The sequence below is a fragment of the Egretta garzetta genome, unplaced genomic scaffold, assembly GCF_000687185.1.
Source record: "Egretta garzetta isolate BGI_Z169 unplaced genomic scaffold, ASM68718v1 scaffold144, whole genome shotgun sequence".
NCBI lineage: Eukaryota > Metazoa > Chordata > Aves > Pelecaniformes > Ardeidae > Egretta > Egretta garzetta.
In genome coordinates this window covers 170,825-191,842 of record NW_009259316.1, presented here as the reverse complement: position 1 = coordinate 191,842, position 21,018 = coordinate 170,825, and the positions used below count along the sequence as shown (strand labels likewise).

Here is a 21,018-nt window from a genome sequence, read left to right as displayed (position 1 = left end):
AATAATTCTAAATGCAAACAGTCTGCAGATTGTAGCAAAGGCTAATGCAAAAGTCAAGGATCACATGTGTTGTCAGCTGTGTTGGGCTGGTGTAGCAGTAGCTCTTCCTTCATTGGCATTACTCAACATTTACCCCACGCTAATCTAGAGTAGGATTTCTTCTGTGGTCAGTGCCAAAAACCATGACTCTTCTCTCCTTCGTGCCTATTATAAAGCAGCAGGAAAATACCTGAGATAGGAGAAGTTAACTGATACCTGAATTTTTTTCTGTATATATATTGCAGTGATTTATTAAATATTATTATATTAGAAAACGCATTTGGAATGCAAGCAAGTTACTGTGGAACATTTTCTGCAGTATAGTAGTCCTTAAGTTTTAACTTTCATGAGTTAACTCTTGTATTAAAGCAGCTTTACTGCTTTTTCAGTATAAGTTCCTATGTTTTCAATTAAATTAAATTAACGGCACATTTTGTAAGGCTAATGCAGGGGGTTTTTTCTCACTCCAGATATATTTTCAAATAGCTAACAAAGTGTTCGAAGTACTAAAACCACAGAAAATATGTCAACACTTACACTTGTTAATAGATTTTAGCACCATGTAAACAGTGGCTTAGATTGACTCTATAGCCCAGCCACCCCCCGCCCCCCCTTTCTTCCAGCTGGTGTGCTGCCTTTTCCTGCTGGTCCCCTGGAGAGATGGTTTGACCCTCGATGTCTCTCTGTGCAGGTGGTGACCCGCGATGCCTCTCTGTGCAGTTTGACCCAGGATGCCTCCCTGTGCAGGCAGCTGCTTTGCCTGCCTGCATGAGCGGCTCTGCTGGAGGGGGCAGTTCTGGCTTTCGCTGCACCCCGGGGTGCAGGGACGGGGCAGGGAGGAGGAAGCCTGGCTCCCTCGCAGGCAGCGCCTGGGAGGACGAGGGGCCTGGCATCGTTGTTACAGGTTCTGATGGGGGGGGGTTCGTCAAACTGGACACCAGTTTGCACAGCTGCCACTGCTGCAATATGCTGACCCAATTTTCAGTCTACAAAACGGGCAGAGTGAGTCTTCTGGCACTTTCTGTCCAAAGGCTAAATCTGACGCAATTCTTAGGGAAAAAAACCCCAAACCATTCAGAATATATTTTAGTTTAAATATGCACCTGATTGACCTTGAATTACTGCAGCTGCTCAGAATAAGGATGCTGTACTGTCCCACTGTTACACATCATCTGGTTTACTGTTTTGAAGTATCTAATAGTGATTTGATCTTCTCGTGCCTAACTTAAGTCTGTGCACAGCAGAAGTGTTGAGCATTAACATGTCCAGAATGCTTATACCATGCCTGATTGTGTTTGTTTTAGTTTTCCTACTGAGCTTTTCCTGATAGCTCCAAAGCCTTTATGCGTTGTAAGAAGCATCTTGTGTGTCTAGCCTTGTGTACTGGCATGAATTCTATTGCCTGGGATACTAGGCCAGTTCCAGGAAAGAAATCTGCTTGGGGCAGCCGTCCAGATTTCCTTATACCCAGAGCTGGGGGACACAGTCTTTGGCTGCTAATGGAAAGATAACTGTCATCTGGTTCCACCAGAGGACTGGGACAGTGAGATGCTCACTTTGAGGTACAGAAGGGAAAAGGAACATTGGTCTGCTCTGGATGTGCAGATAGAGTAAAGTAGAGTGTCCCACTGATCTGATTTATCTACTTGTACTTAATCCTGACCCAAGGTGGATACTGCATTAGAAGAGTAAAAGCTACAGCAAATCATGGTTTATTTTATTTTTTTGATGCGTAAGCTTTATTTACTATATGCTACAGACTGAAGTAATCACCGTGATAAGCAACTATTAATGTGTTCATGTTACAAAGAACAAACAGATGCAGACGTAAATAGCATTTCAGGCTGTCCTTGAGCAGTGCTTCATATATGTGTAGGGGAAAAAGATTTTCAATTTGCTCAAACAAACCATTCCTGAAAGAGAAAGAGGTGTTAACATCTGTACTACATCTGCTATTAATAATATTGCTGAAAAGCTAGTAAGGCAAATGACCAATTAAACACTAAGTGCAAAGAAATAAAGATGTTTGAGAACATGATTTGTATTTGTATTGCAGCACACCGATAAGATTCAAATCCTACTGCACACATTTTGTTGGTAATGTTATGCTTTTTTATAATCAGGAATGTTTTTACATGATACAGAGTGAGTTGTTTCTACAATCTCACATTACCACAAAATCTAGTTGATACCTTTAACATTTCAGTACAGAGATTTTAGTTTTTATCTGTACTATGAATATTCTGTTCCAAATGAGTGGCTGTATTTCTACAACAGCAGGCAAAATTTTGAGAAGTAAAAATAGTTTAACATCTGATAGTTAAAAGATGCGATTTTCCTCTTTCCTCTTCTTTTAAATATTGACACATACAACTGAACTTAGGAGTTCAGAAATAAGATTTTTAGTAAGTACTTATAAATACTAATTGATCGGGCTTTTTTAAGTTATCAAAAAAAGTCTGATTAGATCATCATATTAAATGCAATAATCATACCTGATTATTTCATTCATAAAATGTGATGTAGATTAGGTTACTAATTATATTTATTTTTCCCAATTTTCCTGTCCTTTTCATCCTGTGTGATACGCTCTCATAGTGATTGCTCTATGCAAATTCTTCGCACAGCTGCACTGAAGGTGATTCAGAGTTGTCTCACTGACCTCAGCAACAACTTCATCAGGCCCTTGCCCTCTGCGATCTTGTCTTCATCACATTGAAGGGCTGAGCTGGCATTTTACCGTAATAGTGACCCTCTAGAACTGCTGTGAGGCCTCTCGTATATCTGTGCCAGTGCTAGCCCTGCCCTACATTTATATATATTTACATTTATGCTTTATATACAAATTCTCAGAAGCTGCCTTTGTGTTATTTGCACAAGCACTACATGACTTTCAGGCGCAATTTTGCAAAAAAAAATCTTTATTCATTTAAACATGAAAAAAGTTCAACAGGATTTCTTTTTCATGTCTTCAGTTCAACGTGACCATTTTAAAAATTCATTGTGCCTTTCATTTTAGGCGATTTTAAGTTCTGGGAGTTAGTGTTATATAAAATAATCTCTGAATATCATACAGGAGTAGACTTCAGAAAGGCTTCCCTTCTGGTCAGTACCATGCATGCGACTGAGGATATGCGGAAGAGTGCAGTGTCATCTCTGAGCACTGAATAGGCAATAAAGTCATAGAAACACTAAGAAACTTAGTTAAATTACTGCGTGTAGTATAGAATTAACCTTGTACAGTGAAACTTGTGCTTCAGAGAAGACTTTTTCACAAATAACAATGTCATCGGCTTTGCATTCACTGTAGTATTTTAAACAGCTGAGGCACATTTTATAGTAACTTGAGTTATGAGTTGTGTGGTGGGAGATGAGGACTTGCCAAGTTCAGTAAGTTGTGGTATCCAGGTTACCTTTATACATATACTTGACCTTTATTATCATCAATTCATTCTCCTAAGGGCATGATGTGGTCCATATCCTAAGCCTCCAACTGATGTAACGCGGAAATATTAACAGAGTCCCTAATGTGTGAAATGCTTGAACGTGCAATCGTGTAAATGTGGCTTGCTCCAAAATAATATCAGTAGCCAATTAGATTACATGCAATGATGCAAATGGTGCTAAAAGTCTTGCGTGTTTTCCCTGTACTTCTTCTCCGTCGTCCTTTTATTGCTGAATTATCTTCTGAATTCTCCCTTCATTTTCTTTCAACAAAGGCAAGTATGCCATGAGGGATCTGGTCCACCGACTGCCAGGCGCTAACAACAGCAACAGCTCAGCAAGCAAGGCCATGTCTGATGACACCGTTACTGCCATTTGCTGCACTCTGCATGAAGTCATCACTAAAAACATGGAGAATGCCAAGGCCTTACGAGACGCAGGCGGCATTGAGAAACTGGTTGGCATATCTAAGAGTAAAGGAGACAAGTATGTTTTGCAAATCACCTTGCACCTTTTTTAACATCTCCAATAGTTATAACTAGTGCTGAATGTGTTTGCCTCCGCTGTGCAATCATGAGTTGAATACTTTAGTTTCACCAGAAATCACATGCCCAGTCTGAAAGGTGACAAGAAACAGACAATACCAATAGCAAAACTCTCTGCCGTGGTTTATTTTTGACATACCATCAGCGGTGCACGGAGTGCAGTGCACGTGCAGTTTAAGGAGGAGTAATTATCTACGGTAACCACTACCTCTAAGCACTTCCAGAATATCCTGAAAAACATTAGGGACCAGAGCTTGGATTGCACCCTGCAGAAGGGATGATGTGCAGGTGGAGGGATCCTGTGAAAGGAAGGGACCTCACCACAGTTCTGTTACTGCTCCTCTTCCTCTCAGAATGAAGAATATAAAGTCACTGTCCCTCTTCACAGCACCCTTTTCTCTGATACTGGCTTGCTGGTAAGATGGGGCATAGTAGAAACACAGGTCCATGGATTTTCCCAACACCTTGCTTCCAAGAGAGCATTAGGATACCTGCAGGATACTTTGTGAGGCACCAAAACGTGCAAAAATCTTACACACGACTGTGACATTTTCAGAGAGGCTATGGTTTCATCTTGTCTGTTTGCCTATGTACGCACTCTTCATGAAGAGTTCACTCTTTATCCTTCTTTTGCCTAAAACAGATAGCCTCGTTCTCATATTTGTCAACCTGCAGAAGTATAGTGCAATGGGACTATGGCAGTTTGAAAACAAAAAGCCTTCACTGTAGTGTACAAAACCCATCAGTCCACCTACTCGAAGCTGTCATCACACAGCCTACTGCAGCATCAGAGCTCTAAAAGAGCCCCACAAAGCCAGGCCACAACCTGAAGGAAAGATTTATGCACCCTACATTTGGTATGAGAACTTATGCTCGCCTATGTGATCGGAGCATTGCCGATATAATTCAATCGCATTTCTTTTCCTCTATTGTCACCCTTTTCTTTTCATACCAAATTCATTATTGAAACATTCTCACATTTTAATTGTAAGGGGTAAAAAGTAGTAGCATAACAAAGTATGTGATTGCAGTTGTGGGAGCTCCCCATGCTCTGCCGATTTATTTACTGCATTATTATTATTTGCATTATTATTATTATTATTATTATTATTATTATTAAACTTATTTAATTTTTAATTTATATTTTCTAGATCAAATGTACTGATATTGCAAGCAGGTTCATATCCATTTCTCTTAAGTTGAATGTGTCTTTCCTGAGAATAATGCATTTGTCTACCTGCTCATTATCTGATAGAGATTATAAATACCGGTTGAGTCTGAAATTATCAAAGTATCATGGGCAGTTTTATGAGGATGGAAGGGTATAATTCCCTGTCTAAGTATCCCTCATAACTGTGAAAGACATATCTATGTTGGATGAAAGTATTTAGCCCAGGTACTGTTGAGTAATTCCAAAATGCCCCCCCAAATCATGATAAGTATCCCTCCTCTCAGGTACTTTGAGTTGCAGTCCTGTGTTATTACTGTTACAGGTTACAGAGTTCTAGAGCAAGAAAACCTGTCAACTCACGGTGCTACAAATGCTTATCTTAAATGAAAGTTTCATTTTTCAACTTTCAGAAATGTTAGCATTGTGTGCCATTGTTTTGGTTTGGTGTCTTATAGGTAATCAATTGTTCGGTTGATTTGCTGGTTGTTGGACCGATAGGAAATTCTGGCATACTCAGTTTAATAGAGTAAAACACTTCAGTTTGGAATTATCTTGTCCAGCATGAAGCATCTGCTTCTACAAGTGCAGGATACTAGCCTGTCCGTGCATCCTGATACGTATCAGTGCCAGGAGTGCGGGGCTGGCCCCGCTAGCCTTTGGAACATGCCCAGGGCTTGCGCGCTTTCCCTGTATGACAGCACAAGAGAACTGGTATTCATAAGGTCATACTGGCCAAGCCATTATTGGCTTCGTATAGTTCCTATTTGTCCTCAGTACTCACAGTATGGTTGGCACAGTTATTTTCATGGTTGCTCTGTGCTACCAGCACCCCACTAGCCAGTACAGCTGGGAGTATAATAAGAACAATTATGCTTGAAAGGGTTATCAAATTCCTGTTTAGTCACCAATTACCCACCTACTGCTGCACTCTGGGTGAGAAATGGAAGAAAAGGGAAAAGAAAGCACCAAATAAATTACTAGGAAAATACTGAGTAAGTTAATTGCATCGGTTGTGTCATGAACACTGCTTTACCAGCCTGAGTGTCAGCCTACCACTGGTCCTTCTCAGAGGCCACAGGATGCACCAGAGCCTGTCCCCTGAGAAGGCTTCCTGCCCAAACCAGTATCATATGCTGCTGTTTTTATGGTTTCTCTTTGGTTTTGCAATCCATGTGCCTTTTTTGAGTAAAACAGGAATCACCTCAGTGACTGCCCCAAACTCCATCAATCCTCACCCCAGACTTTGGCCTTTGCAAGGTTTTCTAGAGCTCTACTGCTTTATGTGTATTACTGGTACAGCACAAGGGCTTAATCACACAGCATACACTTCCTCAATGGGCTGGGGTTATCCTCCCGGTCCTTTTATATTTGACCCTTCTTCATTGAGCTGAATACTCTCTGATATTTTTTTTTTAGACTTTTTTTCAAGTTACCTATCCCAAGAGGAATATGTGACTCCCACTGATTGTAACAATAGTTCAGACCTCCTTTCAAAACATTTCTGAAGAGAAAGTCCATGTGAAGTTACATACGGTTTTCAACATGCCGTGGACATGGACATTCCATTGCCATCATTAAAGGGTAATGATGTGAGCAAGATGCAAGTCCTAATTTGGATTCATAATGAAATTTGTCATGACTTTTTACAGTCAATTGTGTTTCTGCATCTTGGCTCTGCACTTCAGGAACAGTGCTCATCACCCACCTAGAGTGTTTCTTTTGGCCACTGCTAAGAGGCGCTTGATGCATTGAGCATGCTGACATGAATTAAGTTTGGCAGCTTACAGAGAAAGAAACTCCGGCTCTGGTTTTTGTCCTTTATGCCAAAAGTTGTAGTCAGGACATCTTCTTAGATGTACGTACTACCAGTTGGGTCCTCAACAATTTTGCCAACTGCTGCCTCTCCCATTCCTCTTACTATGTTCTCGGCATGAATCCTTGTTTTCTGTGTGCTGAGGAACACACATTTTGCTCCTCACTGAATAATTAGTACTATAGAAATGACATGTATTGCCCTTGCTTAAAAACACACCAAGATGCCAACCAAAGATCTTATGGTACATTTAAAACATGATTTTAATTGTGGGTTTAAATCCATAGCAATGCATTTGAAAATTGGGGTGAATGGACTCTTGTACTTAACAGTTTCTTTCTCACTCTTTCTTTCTCTCTCTCTCTCCCTTTTTAATATATGTGTGTAACAGGCATTCGCCAAAAGTGGTGAAAGCAGCATCTCAGGTCCTCAATAGTATGTGGCAGTACAGAGACCTGAGAAGTCTCTACAAGAAGGTAAGGCTTGGGTTTTTTCTAGATTTGTCATCTTTAATATGGTTACCCAAATTTGGGGGCTGAGAGACTTTAGACCAAAACATTCACATGAACTGGAAATTCACCTAGAGTTTAAAATTTCAGATACTTGGATCTATGCGCTTTTTCCCTTGTTTCTACTTTTAACATAGAAATACTTCTTGAAAATACATGTGGTGGTGAAAAGGGGATGTGAATTTGATTTTCAGAAGAATTCATACAGAAAGTGGTGGATCTGACATCCCTGGAGAGTGAAGTTCTCTGTTCATAGAACAAACCTATGCCAGCTCTCCTACTGTACCTTTCCTTCTTACATGTCCCCACCCTGTCCTGAAGAGAGTACCAGATTTCCAGCCCTTCAGTCCCAAATTTCCTCATGAGATTGTAAACAAGAGTATCTGAAGGAGTGGTGCTTAGGGACCAGTTACACGTGGAGCTGAGCTGAGACTTGATGGCTTCACTTCCAATCGGCTGGCAGAAAGTAGCATCATATACTTGGTTTTCAGTCTATGGAGTCTATAGTACCATACCATTCCCACATACCTGCTAACCTCCTAAAAATGAATCACAACACGGTAATACAATCCTGTGAAATAACACCCTGTATAGCTTTTAAAACATAAGTGTCTACTGAGTAAATGACAACATTTAAAGTAATTCTTGCAGAATATTTCCAAACTGTTACACTCCATGTGAGTATCAGTCTGCAGATTTAGTTCTCAAAGGTCTTCTTGCTACATGGAATTTCACAGCTGATCTAAATGATATTGGTATTTGTAAACTCAGCAAGGAGAGCTAATACTTCATATGGCACAAAAGCTCAGGTCCTAGTTAAGGCTGAGGCATAAGAATGGTGAAGTAGGGAAGGGTCACAGCAGCATAGTCTGTGCTGTATATATTTTGCACAAGAAAAGAACTTAGTTACATGAAATGTATGCACCAAATCTCAAACTGGCAGAAGCTGACCTTCTGTTTGAAATGCTGTTCTTCTGCATGCCTCAGCCCCACTTGTGTTAAGTCTGAGCAGTAAGGAAGATGATTATTGAGTCTCTCCCATTGTGCACTTCCAGTATTTTCAGTCATCCTTGGCAGCCCTAGGGATACCATATGCGAAGATGTTCCAAGTAATGAGCTGATACTCGACTGTCCCATTAGGAGGTGGAAACAAAGATGAGCTAGACAAGGCTTTCCTTGACGCAAGGCAGTAACACGCTGGAAGTGTGCATAGCCTGACTTGGTGTGTGGGGGTGGCTGCACTGTAGGGGCTGAACTTTATTGCACCATAATCTCTTAGAAGTTCTTACAATGTCTGGCTCATTTCCAACCTTCTGTCTGTATATATATGCTGTGATGGAAAAGCAGTTTCTGGGGTTGCTCCATGTGTGAGGTAATCTATATGCTGTATGGCTTCTGAGTATACTGCTACCTAAAGGACACTCTGTTGGCTGCCAGTGTGAATGCCTGGTAATGTACTTACATACTAAGTATGTTTGGGTACTAAGTACCTTGCATGCTTAAAGGAACATTTCCTGCGGCCACAAATACATACTTGTATGGCAAATAGTGCAGGCTAGCCTTTGAGGTAGCTTCCAGAGCACTCATAGCAGACAGATTGTCTGTATTTCAGGGAGCATTTTATTAATCTCTATATTGGCTAATTCCAGCAGGCTTCACAAAATCTTAAAATGAAGGTCAGTTTCTGCTACATGTTTATATATTCATCGTATGCCATTACATATGATGCTAAGCATTGTATAAATATGTTCAGATAGTTGAATTAAGGTACTCATTTGTTAAAAGACACACAATAATCTTTATAAAGTCCATAACATTTATTAAACTTGCCAATAGTAGGCTGACTTACGCTGGCTGAGTTTCACCACTGTTGGGTAAATAATGTTTTTATGATAGGAAAATTAGAAAAGTTTGCATTTTAGAAATAATCAGCTAGTTATGTACTATAAGGATACTGGGTCAATGCAATCTGCTAGTAAAAAGGAGTGAACATACAGTTGACTATAATATGATCAGCACTTTACAGTGTCTTGCACTTGCACAGCCTTTTTTGAAGTGCAGGTAAATCCCACTGCATAACCATCAGCAATTTCTTCCTATGTACTGAAGTAGCTGTCCAATTATTTTTTAAATAATTGGTGGCCTACCGAGAGGCACAATTTTGTACTGTAATGCAAGGAAATTACAAGCATCACATCACATTTACGAAAAAGTAGCAGCACTTACTTTACTCTTTGAGAAACAGTGTAACCAGATAGTTTGAATTGTGTATTTTAGAGCTCATGTCTGCAGTAGAGTAAGTAAGGAGAGATAAGAAGAATAGAAGTAGTATTCTTTGTGTTAATGGGGAAAGAAGGTAAGATATGTTTACTGCTGATACAGGAGTAGTCAGTATATTTAGTCCAAATATGACTGCATCAGCAAAACCATGAAAACCTCATTCAACTTTTCTAATTTTGCTCAACGTTATGGGAGTCATCTCATAGCTGGCAGAATATAAACTGCACCGACAAAAAGTCTATCCAGAGTTGGGGATTGGTGTGGTCACCTAATGACTTGCCACACCCGTGAAGGACCAAAAACCAAGAGGTGCATAGGCACCAATTTCCCACTTGCAGCACTCCCCAGTAAGCTCCTGGCTGTGCAGTGCAGGAGCCAGAAACAAGTCCCCCACCTGCCACCACTGCCTGGGCTGCCCTAGGCAGGGCGTATAATGCTTCCTGCAATCTCCAGCCCATCGTGGGTGAGCAAGCTCTTCAGCTTTAACCAAGGCTAAAACATTAATATGCTTATGTAGTGAAACCTACATTAAGCAGCCTCTAAGGACACTGTCAGAATCAGCTGTTGCATAAAAAGGAGTCCAAATTTAACAGATATCAGGGTGCCAGCTTCTGCTATGTTGCTTAAGAAGAACAGTAGTGTGCACAAATTTCAGTGCGCCTTTCAGTGTCTGACATGTTGCCAGTTTCTCTGGTCTATTCAAAGCCAAAAACTGCAGCAGCAACTGCAACGACTCAGTTAACTTCATTGACCAAATCAAGCAATATACCCTGTCTCAATCAAGGTCGCAGTGTATCTGGCTAAGAATACAAACGGTATCTTTTGATGACACAAAAATTTATGGTCCTATCCATCTATTTTATTCTGAAAAATGCAAAATTATTCCACAAGTCAGCGAGGTAGAAAGCATAGAAAATTAAATCTGGTAAGCCAAGTTAAGCTAGAGATAGAAGCGTTTCTGCAAAAAGAGTTTCAGGCTAGCCCATGTCCTGGGTTTAAAAAGAAAGGCAGAGCAGAGGGACAGAACAAACCCTGCAAGCACGGTAGCTCTGAGAGTCCAGAGCTCAGAGTTCTGGTACCCAGGAACTTCTCTGCATGGGCTGATCCTGCTCCCAATGAAAGCAATGAGAAGGCCCTGTTGATTTCATAGGTCCTTTCTGTAGGGCCTCAAAAGCAAGAGCTGGGACTTTTGCAGCCAACTGGAGTTTGCTGGGGAGACAGGCTAAGTAGTCTGCAGCATCCGATGTGTCCTGGGATTCCCAAGGTCCTATAAAAAGTAAGGACTGAAGGTTTGTGTGTTGCTTGTGTTCAGTTTGCTGGAGCAGGAACACCGTGCCCATTTATTAATAGCTAATATAACAGGAGTTGCAGTCTTTGAACTCTTGGTCTCTCTTCTCACATAGCTTTTTATTCTATAGAAAGCATGCTAAGGTGGAAACTGTAGCTTTTCTGGCTCGGGAGAATGATGGATAGATTTCTAACTTCCTACAGCCTGAGCTGCACACTCAAGGAAGAGGAGGAGACATTGGCTTTGTTGTCTCAGTTTCTACTTGGCAAGCTCTGTAAGTCCACAATACCTTACGCACTGTGTTTGCAGAGCTATGTCACGCCTGGTACCCTCCAGTGGCAGGTTCTATCCAGTGTACTAGGATTCCCAGTCCGTACCTGTGCTGTGGCTTTAATGGGACACACAGTCTTGTAGGCTGGGCTGGCATGGGACCTTTGCACAGAAGGTGAACAGTCAGCATTCAGGTCTGTGAGTGAGGTGGCAGTGTTTACCATCCTTTGTAGGCTTCTGCTTTGGGGGAAAAAAGAGAATTTCATTCCCTGATATGGTTAATTTGGCACTATCCTAAGACAGTCAACAAAAAAAAGTTATTAAAAGCATAAATGTTTCCAGTCCTGAAATTATAGGGGGGAAAAAAAGCTTGACAGACCAAGAGGAAGCAATGAATTTAGTCTTGAAGTGAAGGAGTTGCCAGTCATCCCAGAAGTTTAACTTGCAGGTACTTCGTCACGGAAAATAGTGCTTAGTTTGCTGAGCAGAAATCTAATCTGAAAACTTCCCACCAAGAGGAAAACAAGGGTCAGATTCAGCCCCGTATAAACATTGTTTGAATGATTTAGTGTGATTAATTTCTAAATACTCCTAAAGCTTAGCAAGTAAGAAAGAAGTGATTGTCACAATTTTTCATCAGGAGAATCGTCTTTGTTTCCCAAAGAGTGACTTTAATGTCATGTCATTTTCAAACTTCTTTGTTCTCTACAAATAAGACTTACATTTTCATAAATGATCATTTATCTGCCTTTGTTTTTGTGAGTCCATGCTGAAATACTTAAAACTGATTTTCAAAAGTGCTTAATGTGGTCCATAATGGTCCATAGCTCCGTGGGTGGGTCAGTGGCTCAGCACTTACAAAAAAACAGGTAGGGGAGCTATCCCGCTTGTCCCTGTGCTTCAGTCTCATCATACACCCCTCTTTGAGTATCCTGGTAACCTGTACGGTCAGCAGGAGAATTAAGTGCTGCTTGCAGTCTCCAAAGAGAAGTCCTGTCCCGTTTAAGTTTAGCCACCTAAGCAAGGTGAAAGGACCTACTACAGTGATTCTTTAAAGGTACCTATTTCCAAGGAAGGAACGCCGGACCCCACTCCAGTCTCTAGGTTGTTAGCTGGTTGAAGGTTTGGGGACACCTTGGAAAATACAGATGGGACTGTAAGAGAACAGATTTCCATTAGCTGGTAAACTCTTATCTCTCTCAATATTCAATAAAATAACCAACTACTCTTAAACACAGATAGCTTGTTAAATTGCATGAGGAAATTTGAGCAAAAGGGTTGTGCTAAATGAGCTTAACATGAAAGAAAATTTATTAGCTAAAACCAAGCTTCAATTAGCATTAAATACGTGTAATATTAAAGAGCTGGAGGAACTGTCAGGAAGAATGTGTTTTCTGTTAATTGGTTTGCTTTGCCTACCCACTTAGGCTCCAGCAAAATATGTTTACATTCTATCATTATGTTTACACTTCTTCTGTCTTCCAGTATATAAGTAGAGATCACAATGAATGTGTAGAAATTATTTTTCTTTTCCATTTATTATCGTAGGTTTCTGTTCTGCATGGAATAATAGAAATGTTTGTCCTATTCACCTGCCATATGAATAAAAATGCAACCAATTATTTGAAACCAGGGAGGCTGTTAAAGGCAGTCGTCCTTCAACATGTAGTGTGCCATTTAAAACAGGGATACTATTATGGTAGGCATTAAATGAAGTCAGAGTAGTCACTCTGAAGATGGCCTTGTCTGTCATTGGATGGAAAAGATATTTAGAGTTGCCCGAAGCCTTAGCAGCAGTTAAGCCAGTCCGGATCTGGAAGAGGACTCTCTTTTCATGTGGCTTTCAGAATAATAAAATGATGACTTTATGAGAAGGTCCTTTATTGCTAAATGTTCCATGAAAATTGCCATCAATAAACTCCAAAACCCTAATCAAGGAGTTTTAGAATCTAAAGTTCTTTCTTAAGTAAAATATACCTACTCACCCTTCAAAAATGTTAATTACATCATGCTATCATGTAGACTCGCAACACATAACTTGGATTTTTCCTCTGGTGAAGGTTATCAGTCAGATGTCCCCCAAAAAGATGCTGTCTTTAGGTTAAATTTATCTAGTGAGAAGGTCTGTGCAGAACTTAAACCCTACATTAAGGATCTAAATTCCAAATCCAGAACATAATATTTCCTAAAAAAAGTGGCTTGGCTTGAAGGAACTGTTCATATGCTCAGATTGTCCATAAGCATATGCATTCTGCAGTGCTGATCTTTCAGCGGGGCTTAATTTATTTCTGTACAATTGGCAAGGCCTTTTTCAGATTAATACGTCACCCTTTGAGAAATAGGATGGATTAATTTAAGGCAAACCCCCCACTGTAATATAAAACTAGATTGTCATTATAGAGAAGGCATTGTCTACAGCCCATTTTTCTATTAACTATGAAAATGCAAGTACCTGATTAATAAATGATTGACTGATTGATTGATTTATGGCAGTGGGCGGCCCCAAGCTTCAGTGTGACTGATGACAGAGGATTTTCACCAACCCACCACTCTGGGTCATGGCACGCTCAGCATACTCTCTCCCAGAGCCAAGAAACCAGAATCTATTCCCCAACCCAGGTATTCTGGCTGTCAGCTGACCAGTGTTGAATTGTTATGTTTCATGCATACTGAGACTTGTACCCAGAAGAGTTCTACGGGAGACATTTGAAGCAAAAGGAACAACGCCTCACTAGAATATACATTTTAAAACGGTACAATTTAATTTACTGAACCCTGTAGGTTCTAGACAGAAAGCACCTCGCTTCACTTAGGAGAGCAGTCCCATTCCTTCCTGCTGGGTGAGGAAGGTATGCAGAGTTTTGCTCTCTCTGAGAAGAGCATATGCCAGAGAGAGGGGCAAGTGCATTACATTCAGTTCCCTGAGAAGCTTTCCAGCATTTCTGTAATCTCTTTTTTGATTGTCTGAACCTTTCAAACAGAAAGGCAGTTATTGATAAGCACTATGTTGCAACAGAAGATTAAGTTTATCAAGCACTTTGCTTTCTTTTCTGGCCCAATGGCATCTCTAAGAAAAAAGCAATAGCTGTGTAATTCAGTAAGAGGATCCCAGGTAAACTAGTATATCTATAGAAAAATCAGCATGTCCATGAGTCAACTAAATTCTTAAAATGCTAATTTTCAAAATCTCTATTAATAAGAACAATGTAGATTTCCTTCAGAAAAAAGTACAGTTGATGAGAATTAGTATGACTGGGCATTTTTTTTATTAGAGGCACTATTTCATTTTAGGTACTAAAATTCTATTTCCTTAACCAAGTGTAGCCCTTTTTGTTTTCCTCCTGATATTTTTTTTGTAATACAATGTGACCCTGTGGCATTATTGCAAAAACAAAATACCTTCTACCTATGCACAGCATTCAAGTAAATTCATGTAGAAACCCTTATATATACATATATGTCTGTGCATTATTTCTGGTAAAATATGTAGAGAAAACAGGAATTTACATGGTTTTGCTGGTCACACAGCACAGGTTTGTTTTTTTTTTTTCCCCTACTAAATTTGCCCGGAAGAGAGAAGACATCAGAGAAGATCTCATTTAAATACTTTAGACATAAATACCTTTCAAGGTTAGGGTAAATCCTTTTAATCTTTAGCTAACAGGAATATGATACTTAAAACGCCCAGCATTTCATCATCTGATATATGACATTACTTTATTTTGCTAATCAGGAATTAGGCAAATTCCTAAATTGATTTTAAATAAAGGAAATGTGGACATTTTCTGTGGAATTAACATATTCAAGCCTTTTTAAAGCATCATATGAGTGGTTTTGGAAGACAGAGATTCTATAACCAATATAGCAAAAAACTTACAGTCTTCAAATATATAATCTCTCTTTTTTCTTTCTGGTTCAGTCTTTCTTGCCTAAAAACATGTTATTCACATTTAAGTGAGCATTTTAAATGTGACTTTTTATCAAATGGAGATCTTGTTATCATGAAATAATTGTGAACTTGTCATTAGTATCAGTAACAGAGAAAATGTTGGTATTACTGATTTTTTTGTGAGTGCTGAATTATTATTAATTCTACATTTTATGCTGTATAATAGTTTCCAGTGTTCATACAAGATAGGTTTGCTTTTCCCAGTGCACATGCAAATGTGAAGTATTTCTTCACTAAAGCAAAGGCATATTTTTTATTCTGCAGGAAATAACAGGTAATAGCTGCAGACCAAAGAATGATCTGTTAATCTTTTCACATTCTTTCTTAAAAACACAAAGCTTCTTCAGTGAGAAATGATACATTAGTCTGGAATTTTGTTTTTCTTTTTACCTTGATGCTACCTTTTTCAACACAGTTAGCAGTAGGCTGCATCACTGAATAGGATAAACTCATCATTTAACTTACCTCCTCTTTTGATTGCATATGCCTTCCCAGGGATTGTTTTTTTAGGAATAGTTCAAAACTTTGTCAAGTAAATTTTAACATTCGTAGCTTTTTCATTGCCAGTTGCCTGCTTAAATAAAATCCCGTTGTCTATGCAATAGGAATTTACATATCATGAGCAAAATCATGAAGCCTAAAGAGGAAATTGTGCAAATAAATTGAGCTGATCTATACAGCTAAAAACCTTGGCATATGAAGTAGTATTCAGGAGTATTCACACATGGAAAAAATGGTGTATAAACTGTGCTTGAATTCAATTTTTTTAAAAAAGAGTGGGGGAGAGAGAGATTCTCAGCATTTGGCATAACACAATATCTTAACTTTCTTCAACTAGCTGTATTATTATTCTAAATCGTTTGGCTAGATTGAAGAAGAACAATTTAGAAAAAAAGGCAATATTTATATCTAAAGTATTACAAAATTTTAAGTCAAAGTGCATGTTATTCTGATTTTATTTTATTATAAGTAATTATTATTTCACTTGTGCAGTCAAGTAGATTGTGATCTGATTTTCCTAGCTTATCCATCATATCAAGTAATATTTTTCCTAGTTCCTTCTAACCCCGTTAAGTTTATTAACAGCACTAGACAATACTAGAAAGAGAAGGGATTGCCATTATGTTGTTACAGATTTTTTATATTTTATGTGGTCTAAAGAGGGTAGAAAATCTTTTGGAATTCAAAATACGTATCTTCTTACCTATATGACAATGACAACACAAGATGGAATATCAAAATTTGTGTTTCTGCATCAACTGTTAGAGGGAGCTATTTTCAAATGTTTTATGCTTCTGAATTCCATCGCGTTTGCTGTATAATAGACTTCATTTATTTTAATCATTTTGCATTTTACGTAGTTAAATTCTTTGTGATACTCTCAGCAAATGTTTATTTACTGTGCAGTATCACCTACCATTCCTTTAGTCATGTTTCGGTTATTTCAATGTTTGAATGTTTATTTCTAAAACGTTTTCCATGTTTACTATTGTATTTAAAATATTAGCAGTAATCTAAGATACAGTCTGTGCTGAACTGAAGATTCAATACTGACGTTAGTATTTTCATGAGAACAGTCCAATGTAGCTGAAGCAAGACCTTGCCCATCCTTACACTATTTTGGTGCGGGCTTTTTTACTGAATGGTGTCCAAAAAAAATCAGATGTGATGAGCAAACTCAATTAAAGCCAAACTAATCACCCCACTCCTTGAAAATACTTGTATGTCTGTGTGATGATGTATCGGCCTTTTTGCTGGTGAATATCTATATGTGCATATATGTGTATATGTATACATGAATGTGAGTGTGTGTATGTAAAATGTACTCACAACACAGCATGGACCTAGAAGATGCTGCCTTTAAGCATGATGTCTGAACAAGGAGATTTTGGGAATACCTAAAGGAATAAACATTAATGGTTCAGCTGTGAGTTTGGAAAGTAGCTGCAGCTATGCTTGACTGTTGCTTTTCCCATGAGGGCCTTGAAGGCATGACAGTGCTTTCCTTTAACAGTCAGCATGGTAGCTAGCGGTAATTCAACAACCAGACTTAGCAGTAGTTCTTCTAAATCATGAGTAAGAGGTAAACTGACACCGTTCTTATACAAAACCTACTAGACTCAAGAGGTGCTGCACAAATAAGAAGAATCAAAGTTTGTCCAAACAGTTCTCTAGGATAAGCCATACATATATATATATATATATATGATGCTAAAGCATCCTTAGCATTGATGGTGAGTCTCATGGTAAGCTCTAGCTGACTTATGTGGGAACCTCTAGGTATTTTTCACTTGAAAACCCAAGTCCATTTAAAGGTTACTAAGTACAGATTTAGAAGAGAAAAATTTAATCTCACAGTTGTGTAAAGTCTGTCTCTAAAGTACTCCACCTTTTGAACTTCTCTGAAGAAAAGAAAATTTAAAATGCAGCCCAGGAATCAGTATCTTTGACTTAGAGCCTTTTTTCTGAAGGGAATTGTATAACTGAAGTTTCTGAAATATCCTTAGGGTAGAGATATGAGTAGGCATCCAGAATCTGGAGGGTTATGTGTAAGTGGAAGGTCACATCTACAGAATTTTTCTTCTCAAAAGTATGGTTCCTTAGTATAAGATTGGATTTTAATACCTGAATACAAATAGATACCTAAGAAAATTATCTGCCTGCCTTTCGGGACTGGGAATGTTTTAAGTCCACTTAAATAATGTATTAAATTTTTTAAAACAAATAACATTAATTAATGGCAAACAAAGTTTAGCTGGATTCAGATATACAATACTGAAAAGAATCCAAAAGTCTTTCTAAAGACTTTCAAAAGTCTTTTAAATGTCCATGTTAAGAGAGACCATTTTTAATTCACGTCAATCTTTTTCTCCAAAATTCGTTCAAGGAATATGTTGTCTGCCATTCAGAACTAAATATCATTTTTAATTAACTTGTATGTTTGATGTTTGCATACCTAGGTTCAGACACAGATAAAAGCACATGTATAAGAAAGAATACGGGTAACAAACTCGGTTTCTCCCAGCAGACTTGAACTGGTATGTTGGATGGCTGCTTACAGTTTTGCAAATTAATCGGACCAGTAGAACTTTTACTAGTAGTAATAGTATATGCAAGAAGCAGAGAGGGGATGGAAATGAAATTAATTTTATTACTATGGTAATAAAGTATGTTTTCTTTTCAGAGGTGAATAGTTTAGCAGTGATGGTCTGATGCATAACGCTGGGCATCTGTTGCTGATGCTCCCGTGTGCTGCTGCACTTAGCTATCATCATCCTCATTCTTCTGGGTCCTATAAGGAGATTAAAAGTGTTTGTTCAACGTGGCCAGTACATGTAAATTCAATCAAAGTTCAATGAAATATGAAGCTGGTGCATCAATAACCTGCTTTCAGTTCTTTGATGTTCTACGTGCTCTAATAATGGGTGGGGGAAAAAATTCTGGGAACTCCTTCTCATTTCTCCCCTCTTCTCTTCCTAAAACTGCTAAGAGAATTCAAAAATGGCTAAATATGTCTGCCATTTCAGACTCAAAGAAAGAAACCTTGTATTTTGAAAGGAGTCTCTTTTGTAGTATGTGTGCTTTGTTCCGAGTTGGTTTACTTCATTTATTAGCTGATCCAGTTCGTCTTGATAAAAGGGCTATAGCTTCTTCCTGAAAAAAGTAGAAATGAGAATTCTTTTTACTGGCTGTTTCTAAATTGTTTTTATTGCTTCTAATTTTACAAAGTGCTTTTAGAGAAAGTTGTGGCTCCTCTAAAGTGAGAGTTGTAAGCTTTGGTGCAATAGCATGTTCCTATTTGAGTTAACAATACTAAAGCTCTTAGTTACTAAATCAAAAAGTCTTAAAGGTATTTCAGTAGAAAATAATATGTATTTATCATTATTAATGTCTAAATATGTTGGTAAATGACATGTTCAAAGCAGCATATCCCTAAAACTCATACAGCTTAGCAATAATCACTGGGATCTCTAGTTTAAGTGTATTTATGCTAGAACTTTTGACCTAAAGCCAAGGACGGTCTAAGTTTATCTAGCGACTTTTCCAAACGGGCGCTGATTCCTTGTTTGTCAGGCACTGCACATTTGAATAAAATGATCCCCAGTTTTCAGCTACAGTGCCACTCTTCAGGAAACACAAAGTCCTTATGGCTCTTGATCACAGTCAGTATCATCAGTCCTACCATGTTCTTCACCATAAGAGACAACAGTGCAAATTTTATTTTAATAATGATTTTTGTCATGTTTTATGTTCACAGGAATAATAGAAGAGTTGTATTTGGTTGAATGGTTTATGGTTTAATGTATGCAAAGTAAGAGTAAGAGGTGTTGATTAGTTTCTAGTCTTTGTATGGACAGTAGGCTTAAGAAGCTACCATGAAGTAGTATTTGTCTGACCCCCAGGATTTTGCAGCCAAAAGCCAGAGTTTGCATTTCTAGGGCATAAACACCTTAAGATAGGTGAAGTTGCATTACAGGAATGAAAACCGCAACGCAAGTCAAAAATTACTGTAAACACTTTCTTGGATGCAGGAATTTTTGTGCATACAAGATACAAGCAAAAATAGTTCTTTGTGATTCTAACAATTTAAATTATAGCTTATATACCTTATGCAGGGGAAAATAGGAAAAGAACAGAAATTCTAGCTGAAGGGCCAAATATTGCCTTCATATCCTCTCGAATATATTAAAACAATTTTATTTCTGTTTAAGAGGCAAAGTGATGCTTTGAAAAACGAATTTATTTCATTTTATTGCAGTGTTTTGAAAGGTTTATTATTTAGCTTCATATAACCTCAGCAAAATGAATAATGAACTCTGCCGTATCTGAAGTCTTGTCCTTCATGGTTTGCCTCACATACGATTCCCTTTTCTTATAGCTATTTTATTCATCAGATTAGGTCTTGTCATCTCCACAGCTCACACAACAGGAAATCAATAATTAATTATGGATAGGTAAGGCAATGCCTCAGTGGTTTCCTGAAACATCCCAGAGTTGCGCTATGTAAAATAACCAGGGATAGTTACCTAGCTGTTTCTCACTTGGATAGGTTTGGCAAGTAATTAACATATCTCTCCGTTATTGTGTGTCTCTTCATAGCTAAAATCAAAGGATGAGATGTAAAATCATGGTAGAAGATACATGTTTAGAAGATGATAACACTGCACACAAAAAAAGCATCTGAAAAACTGGCCAAGGCCATCTGTGGTATTTTGAAAGTAAAAAATCGGGTGATATTCTCAGAAGAATATAGTACCTCAGGCTCTGCGATGACAAGAGAAAAACAGGGAGAGAAAATATTCCACATGATTTTGGGGTGAAACACTGACAACAGGAAAGTAATGGCTTTGCTTTTAGAGAAGCTGAGATGGAGGCTGGGAGGTACGCGTCTAGTTTAGAAAATAATTCGTTTAGCCACTGTTCCTAAAAACGTCACTTTAAAGAGCCTACAGAAAACTTAATAATCCTCATCCAGTGCAAGACAGTTTTGCTGTGGTTAACGACTGACTAGGAGCCCTTCTTTAAGCCGCATGCTGCCCTAAATATTTCCCTTTCAGCTTCTTAAGCAGTCGAACTTCTGCTGTGTCTGGGATGCAGAAATGGCCAGTTACAAGTAAAAGCCATTCGTACATTGAAATTCAGAGTAAAAAGTAGAGAAGCACTGAGGCCAAGCCCGCTGAGCACTGTAAGAAAGGAGGCCGAAGCCCTG

The 21,018-nt window shown here is 38.6% G+C and overlaps 1 protein-coding gene across 1 annotated transcript in view; it reads left to right on the top strand.

Annotated features, from left to right (window-relative positions):
- Positions 1–21,018, top strand: part of CTNND2 (catenin delta 2) — a 581,628-nt gene that overhangs the window by 538,851 nt on the left and 21,759 nt on the right. Inside the window, exons 16-17 of the mRNA XM_035892032.1 lie at positions 3,759–3,969; positions 7,404–7,488. Coding sequence (XP_035747925.1) covers positions 3,759–3,969; positions 7,404–7,488 — 296 coding nt within the window. The remainder of the gene's footprint in view (positions 1–3,758; positions 3,970–7,403; positions 7,489–21,018) is intronic.